The 21778-nt window shown below is 46.8% G+C and overlaps 1 protein-coding gene across 1 annotated transcript; it reads left to right on the top strand.

The window, feature by feature from the left end:
• Positions 1-1221: 1221 nt before the first annotated feature.
• Positions 1222-18820, top strand: HHEX (hematopoietically expressed homeobox). The gene is made up of 4 exons (XM_061635536.1): positions 1222-1734; positions 11389-11567; positions 12819-12869; positions 16344-18820. The coding sequence occupies exons 1-4, from the start codon at positions 1392-1394 to the stop codon at positions 16575-16577; spliced, it is 807 nt and encodes a 268-aa protein (XP_061491520.1). The 5' UTR covers positions 1222-1391; the 3' UTR covers positions 16578-18820.
• Positions 18821-21778: the final 2958 nt, after the last annotated feature.

The raw sequence follows: 21778 nt of genomic DNA, 5'->3' as shown, positions 1-21778 counted from the left end.
GAGCCTCTGCAGAGCGCCTTTCCCGCGTCCTCACGGTAATCCGAGTAAATGGCCTTCAGACAGAGAAGGGCAAGAGAAAGCGGCTCGTAAACAGATTTTTCCACTGGAGTTTTTGACTGCCGCCAGGGGCGGGGCGCAAGAAAAGGGTGCGGAGGGGGGGGGAAAGGGAACCTCCTTTATTTGGTTCCAAAATGATGTTCGCCAAATCGGGGGTAAGGCTCGTGGACGTTTACTTGGGAGTAAGTCCCACTTAACTCAACTAGACTTCCTTCCAGTTTATAATGCGTAGGACACATTTACCATCCGCTAGGAACACAGACAGGATCGGAACTAAGGTCGGTGGCAGCAGGAAGGCAGACGAGAAAAGAGACCAGCCAAGAAACAGCTTCCTCCGCGAAAGTCTGGAAGCCCCTTTCGCCATAAAAAGAGGCAGGATCGAGCCAAATACGCGGGGAAGGGGGCATCTGAGATTACGGGTCGTGGGTAAACAGAAAGGCGTTTTGCCTATGGTCAGAGGCACTGTAGCCTTCAGGAGTTCAAATGGCTATGGACTGAGCCCGGAGATTATAAAGAGATTTTGAAGGCTATGCTCGAGTCAAAGCAGAGATAAATTGGGCTCAATTCGATCAGGAGGCCAACGGGGGGAGGGGGGAGGGAGGCACTACTAGGAAACCGCCCCATTTGCCTTTGGAGCCCGGTTTTAAAAAAGAATGCTATGTAATATGCGTGTGGTGAATATGGTCCCTCATCCGTGCTCAGGGAAGCCAGCTGCTCTCCCTGTGAGTTTCACATGTCCCAGGATGGAGCCCCGGCGTTGAAAAACAAGCTGTAGAAACGAGCCCACCGGGTGGTTTAAGGGCCAAATTAAGCAAAGTCTGTCACGATTTAAAGCAAAGCCAAACCCAGCCACGTTCCCGTGTCTTAAACAATCAGAACTTCAACGGGCGGGTCTTTCCCATCACGCCAAGGGAGGCGGCGGGACGAAACCTGTTGCACTGCTGCCTGCTGTTAAAAACAACGTCGCATCATTGCGGAGTCCGGGGTGAGGGGGCGAGTCATCCCGACCCCCCTTCCCCGAGGTAGCCTTGTGGATTCCTCTGGCAGCGAGTCAGTCAGTCGCTCCATCAACTGCTGTGGATTGGCGGGGTTGGAGGGAGAGAGCAGGAGGAGGGGCGAGGGGGGCTGGCCAGAGGCCTTATTGGTTACCCGGAGGCCTGACAGGAAACGGCTCCGCCCCAGCAGCGCCATCAGATTGAAACCTGCCGCCCGGAGGGAAGGTGGGGAGGACCCCCTGAGCGCCCGGTGGAGCAGGGCTGGGAGCGCAGCGGGCGACGGCGCCAGGCCCGGATCAGGACTGCGGGAAGGCTCCCTTTGGCCGAACAAGGCCAGCCATGCAGTACCAGCCCCCTGGGCCCGCCGCTCTGTACGCTCCTACCCCGCTGCTGCAGCCGGTGCATCCCACGCCCTTCTACATCGAGGACATCTTGGGCAGGGGGCCCCCGGGGCCGCCCCCCACCCTGCCGTCGCCCAACTCCTCCTTCACTAGCCTGGTGGCCTCCTATCGGACTCCTATCTACGAGCCAACGCCGATCCACCCGGCCTTCTCGCACCACCTGGCCGCTGCCGCCACCTATGGGACGGGCCCGTACAGCGCGGCAGCCGGAGCCCCCTTCTACCCGTTTCCCCGCGCCGTCGGCGATTACACGCACGCCCTCATCCGGCACGACTCTCTGGGTAAGCGGCGCCACTAGATAGGACCGGGGGTGGGGAGCCGGAGGTGGGGAACTGGTAAGGGTTGGCGGACGGAAGGCGCCTGATTTAGGCTGGTTACTATCCTGGGAAAAGAAGTGGAGCCCCTCTAACCTCGGGTTTTCAGCCACTTGCAGCAGGTCCGTGTGAAACCCGTGCCTTAGATATTTGGTGGACTACAACTCCCATCGGCCACAGCCATCATAGCTCATGGAAGGATAGGAGCCCAACGGCATTTGACTGGAGGGCCGTAAGGTCCCCGCCCCTGAGTCTGAGCTCAATCTGCAGATTACTTACCGCGCGTTAAAATACTCCCGAATCACAACGCGCTTTAATTCCCCCGCAGCGATCCCAGAAATCAAAGCGATTTACTGCTCACGAGGAGATCGTTCTTACGAGTTCAAAACGTTTCTTTTTCTGGTGTGTAAAAGAAATACCCAAATAAGGTTTGTTTGTTTGTTTTTAAAAAAAACGTTTAAAGACGCAGTGGCAATTGCACCCCAACACACAGTGGAGCTTCTGAGCGGGTTGGGCATTTGATAATTTCTATTGACAAACTGCAGATGATTCCAGATGAATTCTTTAGAGGAAAAAGACCAGTTCTTGGGCCTAGGCCACCAGAGGAATCCAGTAAATGTGACCACCAGTAAAATGTGACGAATTCTCTGGACTTCTTCAGTGCTTTTTGGGGGCAGCTCGAAATCGATGTGTTCTGTGACCTCTTAAAAAAACAAGGTTTTGTGGCATTAGCTTTCGTGGGAGAGAAAACCCACTTTACCAGATGAAGCGATTCTGGTCCACGGAAGCTGATGCCACAATAAATCTGTCACTTATACTAGCGTACAATCCTATGCATGTTTACTCAAGCCCTACTGGCTTACTCCCAGGTAAATGCGCATAGGACTTGCAACTTCCATCTTTAAGGCTTATTATTATTATTATTATTATTTGCCGCAGCTGATTAACACGGCTGCCCATGTAGAATGGGAGAAAAATGGCGTATAGATGTTTGTGCAGAAATGTGAATTGGGATCTGAGGTCATACAACTTTGAGGGCCGTACATGGCTGGCGCTGAGTTCCTCAAACCCCCCCCCGTGCGGTGTGTGTCTGTAGTGGCACATTTACGTTGAAGTAAGCCTCATTGAACTGAGTTCCCGTGGTACCGGGCGTTTAAAAACCTTGGCTTTTAGCACGTTGGCTTTTAGCACAGCCTGTGCTGTATGCTTACTCGGGAGTAAGTCTCACGGTGTTCGATGGGCCTTATTACGACGGCGTGCACAGGCTGAAAGGACACTTCCTTGGGCACCGATTCTTCATTTCCCTGGGTTTTACTGAGGAAACGTGAATGGGGACTGGTGGAAAGCTGCGACCTCCCAGGCCTTCGTGGAAAGGTTCGCTGTTAACGCACGGGAGTCGATGTCAAGCGAAATAGGCTGTATCCAGACCACGTCGCACATAGAGTTAAACCCATTGAAATCAACGGGACTGAATGTAGGCATGACTCAATTTCCTTGGTTCTCTAAGCATGTCGAAGTCTGGATCCAACCCACTGGGTTGAAGTTTAGGTGGTTTGCTGGTGACACTCCTGATTCTGGCTACTCTGACACAAAACCGGAGTCACTTCAGAGGCAAGATAGATTGTTTCTTTCTGTTGCCGTCGTCCGCTCCCCCCCTCCACCGGAGGAAGGAAGGTTATGGCCCTCGTGATGTCCAAGGTAAAGCTGAAGCTCGCGGGGGCCCTGATTTTCTACCCCCTCCCCACGGGCGACCAGTAGACCTTGCAACGTCTAAGATTGTAGGATTGACTTTAGTTTGTGCTGTCTGTGACTGGGTTGGCTGACCCTTTCCGTTCATACAGGATATCTTGAGCTCTTGATAGGAGTAAATCTGGGTTCAGAAGCTGTTAAGTGTTTTCCTGGCCGCCCGGAGCAGGCTGTTCCCCGGGAGTCGTGCACACTGCTGATTATTTTATCGACATCCTCAATACAGACAAATTCAGGAAACACTCGGCTTCTGATAGCCCGGATCCGTTTTTCTGATATTGTTCATTTCCTCTGTGTGGGATGGGGCTTTATGACAGCTAAAATAACTCGTTGCTTCCTTAAAAAAAAATCAACACACATACACACGCAGATGCCTGTTTTCACCAGAATTACTAAGGCCTGACGCAAACGAAATCTTGAATAACAATGTTTGCATTTTACAAAGGCTGCAGCCAGACAGAAACACAAACACCGACGGGGGTAGACGGAGCGACCCTTTGAAACCCGGCCGATCGCCCTCCTTTATTATGGCGTGGCACAAGCTCACGATCCGGACCCCCTTTACTGCTGGAAGTAAGCCTGTGTCCCAAGGGGGCTTACTCTCAAGTCAGTCTGCCTAAGACGTCATTTAATATGTGTTTCATGAATAAACGTCACACCTCCCGTTTCCACGGTCCCCTCCTCGAGCTGCGATTCCAAACTGCATGCTAGGCACTGCGCACATACCACACGTCTAAAGCGCACGTCTTCCCCTTAGGAATCCTGGGAACGGTAGTATACTCCGTGCAGAGCTACAGTTCCCAGAACCCTTAACAAACTACAGTTCCCAGGATTTGGAGGGGGGCTTTAAAAGTATGTGTGTGCGCAGCCCAAGGGTTACATAGAATTTAGAAAACTTTGTTAGGATCGCGCTGGATAGGAATTGTATTTTTTTTTTGTGGGAGCCACTGACATGCCTGCGTGCTAGGGATTTCAGAGCTGATTACAAACATTCCCAGTTGCTTACTAGGACGTAAGCCTTATTGACACAACGCATAGGATTGCTCGGTTATTGTCTCCAGGCTGCAATCCTATGCCACCATAAGCATAAATACCACTGAAGCCACGGGTGGGAAACAGCACAATAGAATTGCTCAGGAAGAACCAGAGCCGCCTACCTGGCAGGGTTGTTTGTGAGGGCACCATATATTGCATGGGTAACCAACCTGGTGCCCTCAACATGTTCTGGATCACAACTCCCATCATTCCTGACCAGTGGCCACGCTGGCTAGGGCAGATGGGAGCTGTAGTCCACAACATCCAGAGGGCACCCGGTGGGCCACGCCTGATATACATAGGCAGGTTATCAGGCGCTGGGACTCAGCAACGGGGGACGGCTACATCCTGCTTATAATATGCTTTGGAAGCCTCTACCTGGCCAGTGCTGTTGGTCTATTTTTATTTTATTGAACACATTTTATATACTGCTTACTAGAACAAAAGACCTCTAAAGCAGCTTCCAAGGCTGCCTACAATATTCATTTAAAATGCCAATTTTAAAAAAATCACTTAGAAACAAGTTCCATAATTTTTTAAAAATGTAAAATAGAATCAGTAATTTTAAAACAGGGATACCTGCTAAAATCACATGCCTGGATAGGCTTGCTGGAACAAAACGTTTTTTAGCAGGTGCTGAAAACAATGACACAGAAGATGACTGCCTAAAATCAAGGGGCAGGGAGTTCCAAAGGGGAGGGAGGGGTTGCCACTCTAAAAATTTGGTTTCTTGCACTTGTGGGACTAATATTATGTGGCATTTGTAAACGTGCCCTTTCTGCAGATCTAAATGAAACTTTATTTAATCTGATTCAACAAGGCAATTTGTGTATTCTTTACATTATAAAACACTCTAAAAACAGCCATCAAGCAACAGTGCTAAATAGTATTCCTAAATACTAATACTACATAGTGATTTCCCTTTACACAGATGGGAAAACCGACGCTGAGAGGGAGTGATTTGAATTTCAGGCTTGAAAGGCTCACTCCCTTCTCTCTTTACCCACGTCATTTTACACACGTATTAATTAATATGATGTAAATGTAGTCATTAATTATGTAAATATCAGCGTTAAATAACTGCTACATTCATATCCTGCGTTTTCTCTACGGAGTTCATGGCAGCGTATATAGTTCTCTCCCTCTATTTAATCCTCTTAACAACCCTGTAAGGTAGGTTAGGCGACTGGCCCAGCATCACCCACCGAGTGGGCTTCATGGCCAAGTGAGAAGAATTTGAACTCTGGTCTCCCAGGTTCTAATCCGACACCCTGACCGCTCACGGGAGTGAGATCACACACAAACAAACACACAAAACACGTTTGCGGAGCGACAAAAACAAATTCCTGCATTTCCACGGCCTACAAGCCTCAACACTGTTCTCGGCTTCCGCTTGAACATTTCCTGTCCTCTGTTTTCTTTCGGCGGCGGCCCTAAACCACGTGGAAGGGAGTTCCACGGAAATAAGCGAGAGGAGGCTGCAATCCGGGACACACTTACTTGGGAGTAAGTTCCAGGAACTCAAAAGGACTTACTTCTGAGTAGACATGCGTAGGATGGCATGCTTTATTTGCAGGTAAATATTTTCCGGTTAGGGTGTTATTCTAACCCAGAATCAGTGACACTTCGAATTTCATCCAGACTCATCTGGGTCTGAGCTCCTCCTGGGAGAAACAGCAGGATATAAATATAATTAATTAATTAATTAATTATAATTAATTAATAATCTGAACCGAAGGGACTTCACTAAGTTTCGGAGACAGTGGATCCCACGAACTACTTGGATGGAGTTAAGCGTGCTTCCGTTTAAACCGCGTTACATCCCGATCAACAAACCAGTTAGGACGAAGTATGTGGATCTTACGGAATTATTAAAAATATTACCTCTCGCCTTTCCATTAAAAAAGCAGTTCAAGGTAGCCTGTTAGGGCTGTTGTACAGACGGCTTAGATTACATATAAAAAAGGATTTGCAAATTGAAATGCTGCGTAAGTAGTATTATTCTTGTTATTTCACCAAATTGCACATCGATCTCCATTGTTTGGACACAGATCACGCTTTTAAAAAAATGGAACTGAAACCCACTTAACCTGAAAAGGAGATCCAGAGATCCCCCGACGCTTTACTCTCCAGCGCTGAGGATCGGGATCCAAGTTCCTATTACTGAAAGGTTTCCGCCTTTAGACGGAGGGAAATCCCATTGGTTAAAAGAAAATGTACATCTGACTAAGGGTGCTTATCTAGCTGTTATGTTGTAGGACATTTCCAGAGATTTCATGAGAATTTGCCAACACGTAAAGAAGCCTGCTATCGCTTGACAGGGAAAATCGCCTCTTGCTGTTGCTGCGCGTGTATGCACGTCTTAAAACAGCAGAGCCAATTTAAAATCCAACGTAATTCATCCCGTAATTTATATAACTTTGCCATTGGAGACCCAAGACTCAGTGAAACAATAAGATCCTCTGCTTCGGCATGGCAAACTATTAAGGGCCCCAGAGATAAGGCCCATGGGGCCCACTCCAACTATATATGTGTATATTAGGATTTGATGCCGGTCCCTCGTGCCAATGTAAACGCAAGCAAGCGCAGTGGGACTCTGCACGACCATTACCTTGGGTGTAAATATAATTAATTCAAAGCATTTCTACTTAGGCTCTTCTACCTAGGTTACAAGCATTATTTTAAAATAATAATAATAATAATAATTTTGAATTTGTTAGTCGCTTGTTACACCAAAGAAGATCTCTAAGAGACAACATTTTTAAAAGAATAAGGATAGGTTGATATAATACAAACTATTTCTTTTTTAAAAATCTACAAAATAACCGCTAATAAGAGCCGCAAAAAACGTTGGCAAAACGTTGAATTCAATAATATCGGGAGAAAATAATTTTCGGATTGACTATTACTCGAGGCCAATTGAAGCTTACTCCCACGTAAGTGTGTTCAGCCTAATATAGAGCAAGCCCCCATCGAAGACAACAGGGCTTACATCTGAGTAAACACGCCTAGGATTGTGCTGTTGATCCGGAAAACCTCCGTGTCTGTGCTTCAGACCTCTTGCGGGGCAAAATGGAGACAAAGGGACACTTTTTATCACACTGCATGTGTTAATTCGCTTATCAGCCTTCCCCATATCTGTGCTATCTATGACTGTTCCTTGTGAATGGGATCCCGTCCCCACCACGGGTGTCAATACAATCATCTCAGCAATGATGAGCATATTATCACCAATCTGCTTCTGTACAAGATTTGTCCGCTGAATATACATGTTAAGCTGTCACTGTCACGGACTGTAATTTTTGGATCCCCACTGACATTCTGCCCCCACCTGACACCTTTCCCAACTTTATATACCCTTTTCCTGAGCCTGAAGTCCAGGAAAGCCTTCCCGCTGCTAGGAGACGCTTGGCTTTTGTTTTTGACGCAGTCTTTTAAGGGGTAGGATAAAAGGAGCAGGGTGTTTATAAAAATGAAAAATCCAGAAGAAGATGATCAAAGCGGTGGCGACGATTAGGAAGAGCGTGAAGACAGATTGGTCTTCACGGCTTACGCTCCTTGAACTCCATGCCGCCCTGGGAAACTCATCTGCAGGGGATTAAGAACTGCGGAAACATAGTGCTGCTTCTTCACGCAAGACATAATTTAATTTTGCGAAATTTGTCCCTACATAGGAAGTGTGGGTCGCCATCGCTTTAGACGGCTTTAGAAGGGGGTGAGATGCGCCGATGGTAGCCGCCATCTTTAAAAGGAGCTGCAGTGGAGAGGCGCAGTCATGCCGATTTACTAACCGTGAGGGCAAATGGCTTCCATGCTCTGCTTGCCAGCTTCTCAGAGGCATCAGGCCCACTACTAAGGGAAACCAAAAACGTCAGAAGCAAAACAGCAACAACCCTGATCCAGCCGGATTCTCTCTGAAGGTTGCAGTCTCCAAGGTTGTTTGCGTTCTCCTTCCCTGCAATGACTTATGGCAGTAAGGCTCAATAGGTCTTACTAGACATGCACAGGATCGCGCTGTTAGCTGGCTTCAAAGCCAGTGTTGTGTAGCTAGAGTGTTGGACTAGGACCTGGGAGAGTCAGCCACTGCTGGTCAGTGGGTAATCCGGTCTCTCAGCCTACCTCGCAGGGTTGTTGTGAGGATCAAACGAGGAGGTGATTTCCTTGGAGTAACGTTGGGATAGGAGTGTAATAATACATACAATTTTTAAAAAGGTTTATTCTGTTCACTAATGGAGAATAGGCCCACCACAGCTTTCAGACAGGATCGCTAAGTGGGAACTCCCTATTCAGAAGCAGAGGGCAAACGAGAAGGCGAAGCCGTCGCCTCGGATGAGCTACTTTGCGGGCTTGCTCAGAGACGGACATGTGGCTGAACCGGCATGCTTGATTCAGGGGGCCTTTGGGTCTGATGCTACCGGGCGCTTCTTCCGGGATGGCCATCTTGCCGTCGCGATGATCCCGGCGGACCGGAGGGTCGCTTCTCGGTCTGAACCCCCCTCAGCTCCGCTCCGCTCCCTTCCGGTGCGGCCTCTCCTGTGCCTTGAGAGGTGCCTTCCTCGGCTTAGTGCGTCCAAAGAGCCGAGAGGAAGCCTTGGGTGTTGCTGCTTCTTCTTTTGAGCCAGAGACCAACAGGAAACACATTGACGGAAATGTTGCCATAGCCCCTTGCGGAGAGCGGCTTTTAACTGCCTTCGGGCTCGGCTGATGTACAAATCTGAGGAGACCGAAGGTGAAAGTGAAGCTGGAAGCGGCTGGCTTGTGAGGAACCCGCCGCGGCGGCGGCCTGCCCGGTCCTTTCTCCGGGCACGCCACCGCCGTCAGAACACCGTGAATGAGTCACCCCGGATGAGTTGCTCCGGATTAACAATCGGTGACCCACCTTGCCCTCCCCATGCTTTCAGTTAAAAACCGACGCTTCCGTTGCTTTGATCCTCAGAGTGCCGTTTCAATCCAAAAAGGCATTTATTAATCCGTCCGCTTGTGAATTCAGGACACGTGTGTGTGTGTGTGCGCGCGCGCGCGCACATGTCCGCACACGAGTGTGTGAGCGTAGGCATGTCGATGTATATTTTTCATTCCCTTCTACAGTAACATACCTGAATCAATATATACTGTTTTGGTTCAGGTATGTCACGCTAAGAGGGAATGAAACAAACAAATGTTAAAATGGCCTTTCCTTCTAATAATAAGCGGTGTTTTTTGTTTCTTAAATTGTAAGCAGTTTTGCATTTCATACAAGGTCTTCGAAAGGCAGTGTTTTGATGTTATGCACCAAAAGGAATCGTACACTGCACCCCTGCTTAATCAGTTGGCTACGGGGAAATCCAGGGGGTAAAATCAATTCACTCCGCCATCCTAAACATTTTCGCTCAGCGGGAAGCCGTCTGAACTCAATGGACCTTGCTCCCGATTTAGATTTGTTTTTGTCAGGGGTGTAGTTGTCCAGGATCTTGGGGCTCTTACACCCTTAATACTTTTTTTGGGAACCAGATCCCTGCAGGGTCCCTATGTCTCCAGCATCCTTTGAATCAATCAGCGTGAAAAATTAGTTTGTTGGCTGCTGAGAAGAGTCTTCTAATGCCTTTTCCTGCTAATTGGAGCCAATCAGAGTGAAAGGAGGGCTATCTACAGAGAAGACTCTTCTCGGTAGCTAACACTCACCCTTTTCATGCTGATTAATGAACCGCGGGCAGTCGTGTCTATTAACTTCAGTGGGTCTACTCTGAGTAGGATTAGGACTGAACACCACCTACTATCTTCGGAAGATTAAGGGATGCCAAAGAGTGGAAGCAAGCGGAGGTTCCAGGTCTGAATGAAAGGAAAGGTTTGAAATTGTGGCGCCGAAGGCAATCCGCGTGAAAGAGAAAAGTCGGATCCCGCTGCCACTTTGTATTCGCTTGTGCAAAGAACCGGGCACTGTCATCGATCCTATAGATGTCTGCTGGGAACCAATCCCCACTAAGTTCAATGGCAGCCTCAGTCCCCTATCAAACGTCTTGTATGGAGTTGCTTTATTCATTCATTTCAACCATTTAGAGAGGGCATAGTTTCTCAGCGGAATACAAGGAAGTTTTAAAAAAAAGGATTAAAAGTTGTGACGTTTATTGGTAGCGGAGAATCCCTTCCATGTTTGCTGTTTGCACAGATTTCCTAAACAAATCAAAATAAAAAGGAGTATGAGGGATCAAAGGACGGGTGGCTTTTTCTTATACCTGTCTATGAATCAAACGGACATTTCACTTCCCGTCAATTCCATGAGGGTTTATTTCCAGTGGTGGGTGCAGTTCGGACATTTTAGACTCTGCTCTTATACACCCCCCCCCTTTAGAGGTTAATGTACATTGCTTCTCTTGCTTCTCAGCATAGGTAAGCCAGCCCCGCTGCATTTAGGGCCCTCCTGCTCATTCTGCTGAATGGGGCCCTTGACCTCTGCCCCAAAGTCCTGACTGGACACCCCAGAGTACTCCAAGTAACATAACCTTGCGGGGCGGGGAGGTGGAGTTACTCCAGTATAAATGTCACCAGAAGTGAACATTCTGTCGGGGTAAGGTGAACATTCTATCGGGGTTGAACCGAGAGATGGCAAGGATTTCGGATTAAATCAGCTTCTGCCAGCCTGGGTACCCTCCGGGCTCTGCTCGGGCTGATGGGAGAAGGTGGCCAGAACATTGGGAGGGCCCCGCGAGGGCCAAGGCTGAATGAAAGACGTTGCGATCTTGCTGCGAATGGGAATGGAAGGCTTGGACGCTGGCGGTGGTCCTTGATCAGAGTTCAGAAGGCCCTGCTGGGCTCTCAGGTCTGCCGCCTCCCTCTCTTCTCAGGGCTCTCTTTCTCCCGCAGGGAAGCCGCTGCTCTGGAGCCCCTTCATGCAGAGGCCGCTGCACAAGCGGAAAGGGGGCCAGGTCCGCTTCTCCAACGACCAGACCATCGAGCTGGAGAAGAAGTTCGAGACGCAGAAGTACCTCTCCCCGCCCGAGAGGAAGCGCCTGGCCAAGATGCTCCAGCTCAGCGAGAGGCAGGTGAGGCGACGACGGGTCCGGGGGGATCCCAGCCAGGAAAGACCGCCCGGAGCCGCCCGGCGGTGAAAGCCAAGAGGCAGCCCGGGCGCGGGTTAAGACTGCGCACCAGGTAGCCCGCTCGCTTGCCCGGAACCGGCCCGTGGGTCGCAGCCGATGCACCCGATGCTTACTCCGGCTGTGCTCCGCGGCACTTACTCCCAAGTGAGCAGCCCTGGGCGCCTACTGGGAGGAAGGGCGGGACAGAAATCTAATAAGTAAAGACTGCGGGGTCGCCGTTCCAGTTTCTGGCTACAATTTCACCGGGAGTGACAGCCCTAGCCTTCCGCTGGCGGGTTCTGTTTCATCGGGGCCCCTTTTCTGATTCCGAGCCAAATCGCCCCGATTGGCCGGCTTTCCCCTCACTTCCTGGGGTCACTTTCTCATTCGCCATGATCCCGCGGACTCTTTCCTCCTGGCCAGGGGGAAATAATGAAATGCAATGGAGCATTGGGATGATTTGCTGTTCAGCGAGACTATTGAGGGCGGTCCTCCAAATGCGGAGTGGCTTCAGATTAAATGTCAATAACTTTCACCAGTGCCTTCTATTCACATCTTTAGTGTCCCTGGTAGAAAGGTGCAATCACCCGGATTTAGTTGTTATAATCTATTATTGTTATTGTTGTTATTTTGACATGAGTAATTTAGTTTTTAGGAATGATTAAAAAAAAAAAAGCCAGTCCCTTTACATTAACAGCTGGTTCAGAGGTTAATCGAAGCAATTTCTCCCCTTTTAATCCGAAGTCACTATAAAGGAAGATCCAGAGCTATTCCTCTAAGTGTGGAGTAGACTTTACTCGAGATATGCAGCCCCATCTTACACGCATTTACTTGGAAGTAACAGTATAATCCTATAACTGTCTACTTGGAAGCAAGTCTCATTGAATACAGTGGGGCTTACTCCCAGGTAAATGTGTATATTGTTATTACTATTTTATTTAAATTTATATCCCGCCTTTCCTCCCAAAAGAGCACAGAATATAAGATTACAGTTTTAAGTCCCATTTTATTTGATGGCGGCAATCCTATACACACTTTCCTGGGAGTAAGCTCTGGTGAATTTAATGGGGCTTACTTTCGAGTAGACACCATTGCGATTGTATTATCGGTGTATTTAGTACCGTAGCCTTGGATATTGTTAATCCTTTTAGCCTTAATCTCTCTCTCTCTCTCTCTCTCTCTCTCTCTCTCTCTCTCTCTGTTGAATCGCTTTAGGTTAAAACTTGGTTTCAGAATCGCCGGGCTAAGTGGCGACGCCTAAAGCAGGTAAGCGAGATGATACTTCCATCCTTATCGAAATAAACTTGTTTAATCTTTTTTTTCCTGCCTATTGGCTCGCTTGATTCTGGGTTTTTGCACCAATCGGTGAAGAGGAGGCTGTTTTCATCTTCCTTAAGAAAATACAGATCCCGGAGCAGCACTAACTTAAAAGCTCCCTCCACGTGCAAGATCCGCTCTGCTTTCTGTCTTTGCAATGGGGCGATTGTTTTGGGAGTATCAGAGACATTGCCAGTGTAAAAGCGAAAGGAACGGATCAGAGACCCAGAGGTCTCTTAGACAAGAACCTAAGAAGAGCCCTGTGCTGCTGGATGAGACCAAAAGCCCGTCCAGCATCCTGTTCTCACAGTGGCCAACCAGATGCCCCTCTGAAGCCGGCAAACAGGACTGGAGCGCAACAACTCGCCGAAGGCTTAGTCCTGTCTTGCCCCCCGAAAAGGCATCATCTGGCTTTTCCCTTGAACTGCATGTGTTAGGAAAAAGATTGTGACCCTCTCATCATTTATTTATGAGTAGCCCCAGTGAAGCCATCATAACTGGTTTCAGGATCGCATGCGTTTGTTCTCCATGGGATTATTGCCTTCTTGGGGTTTAATAATCGTACACCTCATTTCCCACTGAGAAATCTAGGACAGAGGTGCCTTTTGGGTAGTGCTAAGAACAACCATGAATGTAGGTTATGGGCTTTAAGGAAGCAAGCAAGCAAGCAAGCAAGCCAACAACCCTGGGCTCTCTATCAGTTAAGGAAAGTCAAAAACAAATAGAATCTCTAATGCACTACCAGGAAGTTTCTGGCATGGGCAGTGGCAATCCAAATGCATGTTTACTCAGAACCAAGTCCCACTGAATTCAGTGGGACTTGCTCCCTGGTAAGTATGGATTCCATAGAATTGTTGCAGCCTTATACTGTAGTCCTATACACTATGAACTGAGAAGCAAGTCCACTGTGTTCAATGGGGCTTGCTCCCAGGGTAGTATTCATAGGATTGTTACCAGAGTTGATCCACCCTCCCCGCCATCTCACACATGCGAGAAAGAAAATGTTTGTGATTTTAATTGGTTGCTCTCTCTGTGAAACAGTAGAAGGGGCTTCCTTCTAGTGAGAAGAGAGAATGTGTGGCTGAGAATGGATGTTTATGTGGGTGGACAGTGTCTGTCTATGAGAGAATGTGGGATTTCTCTCTCTCTCTTTCTCTCTCTCTCTCTTTCTCTCTCAGTCAACATCCTCATCTCTCTCTCTTAGCTGGTGAAAGCAGGTTTTCCTTTTCTAAATGAACCATTACACCCAGTAAAGCCAAACCAGTAGGATATTAGCCGATTTGCACCATAACATGACTTGGGTTTTCAACAGGACTTTCTTTCTCTGAAACCTTCTAGTGTTACTCGGAAGAAAGTCCCACTCAGTTTAGTGGGGCTTACGCCTAAGAAAATGTGCATGGTATTGGGCGCAGTCAAACTGCGTCTTTTGTGTAAATCCTGAGTATGTTATTCCCTCCCACTGTTTTCAGCTGGGGCATTTTGATTCCTGCTGCTGGGATCCTCCTTGGTGCTCAGATATTTGTATAGTTTGGATGGACTGGGGCTTCCTACAGTGAATGAATCTAGTTTTAAAAATCTGTTTAATTTTCTGCTTCTCTAGTTTATGTATTTGATTTTAAAGTGACTTTTATAAAACATCTCTTAGGATTATGATTTTTTTTAAAGCAAAAGGTTTAAAAACATTTGCTGCATAAATGCGACTGTCCCCTCCCTCATTGCTCTTTTCGTTTTCCCATCTGTCTGCCTCTCTGTTCCACATTCCTGGCTCTTCTCCTTCCAGTGGCTTGTCAGGAAGCCAAACATAGCAACACGGAATGCCACTTTGACAAAATATAACCCAACACCTTTCCTCTCTTTGGTTCTGAATTTCCAGTTTCCAAAGTGAGGAAAGGCTGTAGTTCAGTGGAAGAGCATTTGCTTTGAATGCAGAAGGTCCCAGGTTCAGTCCCTGGCATCTCCCCTATTGGAAGCCCAAGACATTCAAGACAACTGTGTGTCCTTCTATTCAGATTTTGGGAGGAGTTACAGGATATATAACCCATTATGATTGTTTTGGTGGGGAGGATTCTGTTTCTTGCCATTGATAAGTGTTAGTCAAAACCGAAGGTGACAAGCTCTGATGCTGTGTGGATGATTTATTACATGTTCGATGCTTTTTGGAGAATATATCTCCTTCCTTAGGAGCTAAAAATGAAAACATTCAATTGAGACAACACCGTGGACATTGCTATGAACATACTTTTACAACATACCAAACACCACTTCCATTGTTAAAACTTAATTGTCTTAAAAAAATTTTTTTACTACAAATGTTTTTCCCCCTCTTTGTTCCTGAACCATTGATAAGTGGGACAAATATTTTAAAGCTCTGTATAGTGCTCCCCTGTATTTGTGATCATGATTCATGGCTACTGTGTCCTGAGATCCACAGAATAAAGCGTGGTCCTTGACTTTAAACTCAAATATTCCAGTTAATAGAAAGGAAAACCTAAAACAACAAAATGAAAGAACCGTTGGTTCTTCCTTTGTTATTTGGAAGATATGATGCAGCACAACCTCTGCGTATTACCTAAATGATGAAAAAATGGAGACCAGTGATATACGTTATGTATAGTTTGGATTTTGTATTAATGAAGTTGTATTATACTAAACCACTAAAAACAAGAAAAAATTCCCATGTAGTCAAACTGATATAAAACCCAATGTAAACTAGTTTGTGGACTGCCCTGCTTGTTTCTTTAGTCATGTGTAGGGCCATTTGGTAGGCAACTGTGGAAAACATTTGCAGAGATAACCCTGCTATATACATTATTAGCAGTAATAAAACCATAGAGTTGGAAGGGATCTCAAAGGCAAGCTTGTCCAGCCTTCTCTTGATACAGGAAATCTGCTGCTAAAGCATCCCTGATAGGTGGCTGTCTAGCCTCTGCTTTAACAACAACAATGAAGGATACTTAAACAACAACAACTAATGAGCAAGTAGCCCACTTATAACTGGGGAAACAAGAATTCTGCAATGGCAAAAAGAGCAGAATCTAGTAGAACAGGGAAGCAGGATAACTCCATCAGCTTTGCTGAGAGGCTGGCTAGCTGCCTCTGGCTCCTTCTCTCCCAGAACCATTCCCTTCCCATCTGGTCCTTTTTGACTTTAAGAACTGGTGCTTGAGTTTGCTTTTTCCCTTCTCCTTCCCCATCCCTCTTTCCTTTTGTGTCCTGTCTTTTAGAATGTAAGCCTGAAGGCAAGGCTTTTTATTTTAATGATCCATAAGTTGCCCTGATAGATCTTTTTGGCTGAAAAGTAGAGTAGAAAAATTACTTTAAAAAATACCTCTCCGCTCCTGCCTCCTCTTCCTCCTATGTGGCCTCCCCAGTGCTTCCTTCTCCTGTTATCATTCATTATAAATCTTCTCTGCCTTTTTTTAGGAGAATCCTCAAGTCAGCAAAAAAGAAGAACCTGAAAGTGGGGACACTCACCAGGATCCAAGACAGGAAGACTGTTTGAGTCCTGAGCAGGATAAAGAGGCTTCTCCAGGCAGGCCACAGTATACCCCTTCACCAGCCTCCCAGGAAGAGCTGGATTCTGACATCTCAGATGATTCAGATCAAGAGGTGGACATTGAAGGTGACAAGAGCTATTTCAATGGGCCCCATCAGTAGTGGTCCCCTGAGGATGGACATACCCTCCGCTCGCACTTTAAGAGGAGCTGGCTTGACAAAAATGATTTTTTTCCCTACAAAAGGAAAAGATTTCTCCAATCTGAGGAGAAAATATAACTCTAAGTCAGTGTTTTTGTTCAGATGATCCACTGATAAATGGCACAGATCTTTTTTTATTATTAAAGAAAATAGCCTATTTTTGTTGATACATTTGTAAAGTGATAATATGTATATCCTACTGGGAATATAATACTACATCTTCTTCAAACTGGCACATGAAGATCCTTAGCTGGCTGAGAAAAAACACCAAAGTAGATGAAAATGACCCTTTTGATTTCCCAAGGAGAATTTCACTTCTAGGACCTTTTGCAAGACATGTCACAAATGTAGTGGAATGCAGAACTGAAACAAAACATTTTACATGGGGTCATGAAGCCTGGGGGAGAGAGGATAGCAGATCCCATCAAGATCACTTTTTATTTTCATCTATTGAAAACAGTGATGCAGTTAGGTAATTTTAGACTGGGCTTATGTGACCTGCTCTTGAGATAGCATTGTATATTATTTCACTTGCTTCAAGTGGTCTTACTGGGGGATTTTCAGATGGGAATGTGTATCACTTCAAAAGGTGGCAAGCCAGCCCTGCTGCATTTGAGAGTCCTTCTGCTGAATGGGGCCCTCGACTTCTGCCTCAAAATCCTACCCTAACAGCACCACTGTTATATAATGGATAACCAAAAGTTATGATACGTGGACACTGTATGTAGTGAGCTCTTAAATAATAGGAAGTAATGGTGCAGGAAGGAATAATGGTATGGGCAGGAAGAGAACTCCCTCCTTCTCTAGCATATTTTCTACCACAAAAACAGGCTTACTTTTGTCTTGAATGGTCTAGGTAATTTTTAAAATGTTTTTACTACAACCTCTGTGGTGTACTGATACATTTAAATTTACAAACCAAGAACATATGCTCTGGATCTCAAGATGGTTAAGGCATAGCTAATCTGTGTTAACTGATCCCATGTATGCATACTTGCTCAAGAACAGTGAGGGACCTTTTCAGCCTGAGGGCCAAATTCACTTCTGGGCAACCTTCTGGGGGCTGCATGCCAGAGGCAAAAGTGGACGGAACAATGAATATACATTTTACTGCTGCACGATAGGCTAGTTTGTACACATTCTGACACACCCCTCTCCATCCTCCATCCGGGAAAGCAAGAGGCATTATCAGAATTCAAGGACACATTTCAGCCAGGCAAAAACATGGGAGGAGGGTGCAGAGCAGGGCCACTGAGGAGAGTGGCATGAGGTGAGGGTGTGTGGCCTTCATAGACTCTTGAGGGCCAGATAGAGGGGCCTAGTGGGCCACATTTGCCCCCCCCCGGCCTGAAATTCCCCACCCCCGCTCAAGAACATAAGAGGGTCAGACCACATTCCACTTTGTCTAGCATTATTTGCAAGAATCTCAGCAAAGAACTGACTCAAGACAGTGTCCTCCTCCCATTCCATATGTAGAAGCTGACTGGACCAGCAGCTGAATCTTACTTCAACAATGGCAACAGGACAGTGTCCTCCAGTGCACCTGAGGGCAGCGGGTTAGTTTAGGTGGTGCATGACAGGCCTGCAGCACACATAATTCTGATCTCTTATGGAGGGGAGTAGCCGGTGTATGTGTGTGTGGGCTCAGGAGGAATGCCCCTGCTGTCTCCCAGATCTGCTGTCTTAGGCAAGTGACTCACTGAGTGCTAGGGCTTTCCCTGTCCCAGCACTAGGTGATCCACCAGAAGCAGCCTACTAGAAGATGGCAACCTCTTGCCCAACACTGTTCTACAGCTTCTTTGCATCAAGAGAACTTAAACAGTGCAGCTGTAAGCATGTTTTCTCAGAAGTGAGATCCATGATGTTCAATGGGGCTTACTCCCTAATTAGTGTGTTTAAGATTTCAGCCTAAGACAGATTTCCTAACTATGTCATATGTAAGTTGTGTGTTTTATTGCAGTTGTTAATCTCTCTTTGTTTTACTTCCTCAAAGATGTGTGTGGCCTGGGACTAAAGATCACCTGTCTGCCACCTACCCCTGCCTGTTAATTTTGTATTTGTGGGGACCTTCTGTGCCTCATCAGAGCTTAGCTACAGGGTAACATTTATCTGTTCAAAAGTAGCTACACGTAAACTGACCTGTGGATTTTCTGCATGAAAATGTTTTACAGATTTTGCTTTTTAAAAGTGATCCTTTTACGCTGCTTGTAGCTTTGTCGTGTTTTTTGGCTGTCTGTACTAAGCAGAGTGGGTCCAACACTTGAGAACCCTTGACAGTCCCCTGCAGACAGGCACAAAAAATGTGGGAGGGGAATCACAGGCATGCACGTAGCAGAGAGGGAACTGCCATATACCAGGTCAGAGGGGTCCATCCACATTGTCCGCTTTGATTGCCTGCGGCTCTGTAGAGCACGCTTCGTCCCCAACCTGATGTCCTTCAGATGTTCTGGACTGCAACTCCCATCAGCCCCAGACAGCATCAGATGCTGCCTGATTGTTTTAAACAGAGAGATTGGGATTGAATTTGGGACTCTCCGCATGCAAAGCATGTGCTCTACCACTGAGCAAAACAGGAAGGCAAAACAGGAAGAGCTTCTGGCCACCTTTGTCCTTATCACACAGATTATTTTATGTCTCTTTAGTGGCAATTGTCCCTCCTGATCTTAGCTCCTAGGGATAAAGGAGAGATAAGGAAAGATTAGCAAGGGACAGAGGGGAAAAGGCAAGCAATAGCTCCTCATTTTCCTCTGTGGTTGTAACCCTCTTCTCCACCTTTCTGTCTGTGTTGGGTGGCCCTCAACTTTCTCAAGAGGTGCTACTTTTGAAGGTGTAGCCAGGCTCTTAAAGAGGAAAATATATTCTTCACATGTCAGATGCATTCATTACCTCACATATTTGTAACTTGGCCCCTGTAGAGGCTTAGCTCAAATTAAGCCTTTCTCAGTGGTGGCTAGAGAGCCAGTGTGGTGTAGTGGTTAGAGTGTTGGACTATGACCTGGGAGACCAGGGTTCGAATCCCCACACAGCCATGAAGCTCACTGGGTGACCTTGGGCCAGTCACTGCCTCTCAGCCTCAGAAGAAGGCAATGGGAAACCACCTCTGAATACCGCTTACCATGAAAACCCTATTCATAGGGTCACCATAAGTCTGGATTGACTTGAAGGCAGTCTGTTTCTATTTTCAGAGGTGGCTGGTGTCTATTGGGATTGATAGAGCAGAAGGCAGGGAGACATACGTAGGTAGAGTATCAGCCAATGGCAGGCAGAGTCACCCCTGACTGGTTGTAAGTAAGGAGGTAGGCAGGGGACAGCTGGCTGAGGACAGACTGAGATTGGAAGGAGATGTCCATTTGCCTTAGTGGATCAGTCTTCACTGATCATTAAGTCTTCACTGACCATTAAGGATTTAGTGCTAAACTCAGTTACTGGAGAGTCAGTCCTATTGTATCCAATGGGACTTTCTTCTCAGCACACAGGCACAGGGGATCACACCATAAGACTGCATGGCCATGAAATCAGTGGGACGTACTTCTGAGTAAACATGCTTGTGGTCATGCTCCATATTCTGCTCCCTGGAACACGGGCTGCTGCTGCTTTATACCAAGCTAATTGTCTCTCTAGCTTGGTTCTGTCTACTGCTCTGAGTAACAGTTTCCCTGCTGTGTGATCCTTTTTTCTTTTTAAACTGGAGATGACAAGGATTGACCCCTTTTGCCCAGCACTGCACTTCTGCATGCAGAGCATGTGCTCTACCACTGAGGTAGGGTTGCAGCTCACGGTTTTTGTAGACTACAAACCTAAGCCACAGAAAATAATAGAAGTTCTCCCATTTGCTTTATGATTTTATAATTGTGCAAAATTGATTGTAAACTAGCATATTGGCATGGTTTAATGGGAAAGTGGTATGGATATTTATAAACAGGCAAACAAACAAGAACATATGTTTGTCTCTTTCTTTTTGAAGAAAAAAATTGGTGCAGTTTAGTAGCAAGATGGCTGAGATTTATATCAGGAAGTCCTCTGTTCCAATGAGTCTTCAGTCTCAAACTTGCTAGGGGGCCTAAGAGAAACTGCTTTCTCTTAGCCAAGTGTTTACAGAAATAGTTTGGGGTTGGGGGAGGTCTATGAATTGCTACTACAGGTCATTGGCAACCCCCTCCACCCACCATTACATTTAGAATTTGGGGGGGAGCAATCCTTAACCCCTCATAGACACACTTGCTGTTAGCCCAGAATCTGTCATAATCTGATTACCGTACGGGGTGTTGTAAAAAGGTAAAGGTGTCCCCGCACTTGTAGTGCGAGTCATTTCCGACTCTTAGGGTGATGTCTTGTGTCGTTTACTAGGCAGACCGTATATAAGGGGTGGTTTTGCCAGTTCCTTCCCCAGCCTTTCTTTACCCCCCAGCATATGCCGGGTACTCATTTTACCAACCACGGATGGATGGAAGGCTGAGTGGACCTTGACCCCTTTTACCGGAGATTCGACTTCCTCCTTCCGTTGGAATCAAACTCCGGCCGTGAGCAGAGCTTCGGCTGCGTTACCACCGCTTACCATTCTGCGCCATGGAGGGTCTTATATCAGTAAAAGCATGCATCTGAAACACTTTGAACATTTCAAGGTGTTAAATAAATGCTAAGTGGCAGTATTCAAGCCCACCAATTTGGTTTGGACCCATTGACAGTGCATTCCTCATTTCACACATGCTTATGAAACTCTGATCCCTCCAACCCCAAATATAGTTCTCATGATAATGCAGCTCCAGTACAGTACTTTTTTCACAATAGAAGAGATGATGTCATCTGCTGGAGTAACACTATGCCAGTGTTATAAATTACATGAAGGAACAGGTTTAGCTTGGCACATGATCCCTTTGTGAGTAGGTTAGGCTGTGACAGTGAATGGGCCAAGCAGGTCAATTTGAACCCAAGGGATGTGAGCCCAGTTCTTCCCAGCCAAGTCCAGCATGCTAACCAATGCACCACCCTTTGCCAGCTCATTGTCAGCCGATCCTATTCAATTACATTCTCCTTGTGGACATGGCTATGGGTGCTGCCATGATGACTGCCTACACTTCCAAATTTACTACTCCATCACTGCCCATAACAGCTGAATAGGCAAAGTTACAGCAAGCAACAAGAAGGGGGGAAACTACATCTGT

This window comes from Rhineura floridana, chromosome 7 (assembly GCF_030035675.1).
Source record: "Rhineura floridana isolate rRhiFlo1 chromosome 7, rRhiFlo1.hap2, whole genome shotgun sequence".
Taxonomy (NCBI): domain Eukaryota; kingdom Metazoa; phylum Chordata; class Lepidosauria; order Squamata; family Rhineuridae; genus Rhineura; species Rhineura floridana.
The sequence above is the reverse complement of the archived record's forward strand: the minus strand, read 5'-3'. Positions and strand labels throughout refer to the sequence as shown.

Coding starts and splice junctions, on each gene's coding strand:
- HHEX (XM_061635536.1), top strand. CDS start 1,392: ATGCAGTACCAGCCCCCTGGGCCCGCCGCTCTGTACGCTCCTACCCCG. Junction 11,568..12,818: donor TCCAGCTCAGCGAGAGGCAG/GTGAGGCGACGA, acceptor GAATCGCTTTAG/GTTAAAACTTGGTTTCAGAA. Junction 12,870..16,343: donor AGTGGCGACGCCTAAAGCAG/GTAAGCGAGATG, acceptor GCCTTTTTTTAG/GAGAATCCTCAAGTCAGCAA.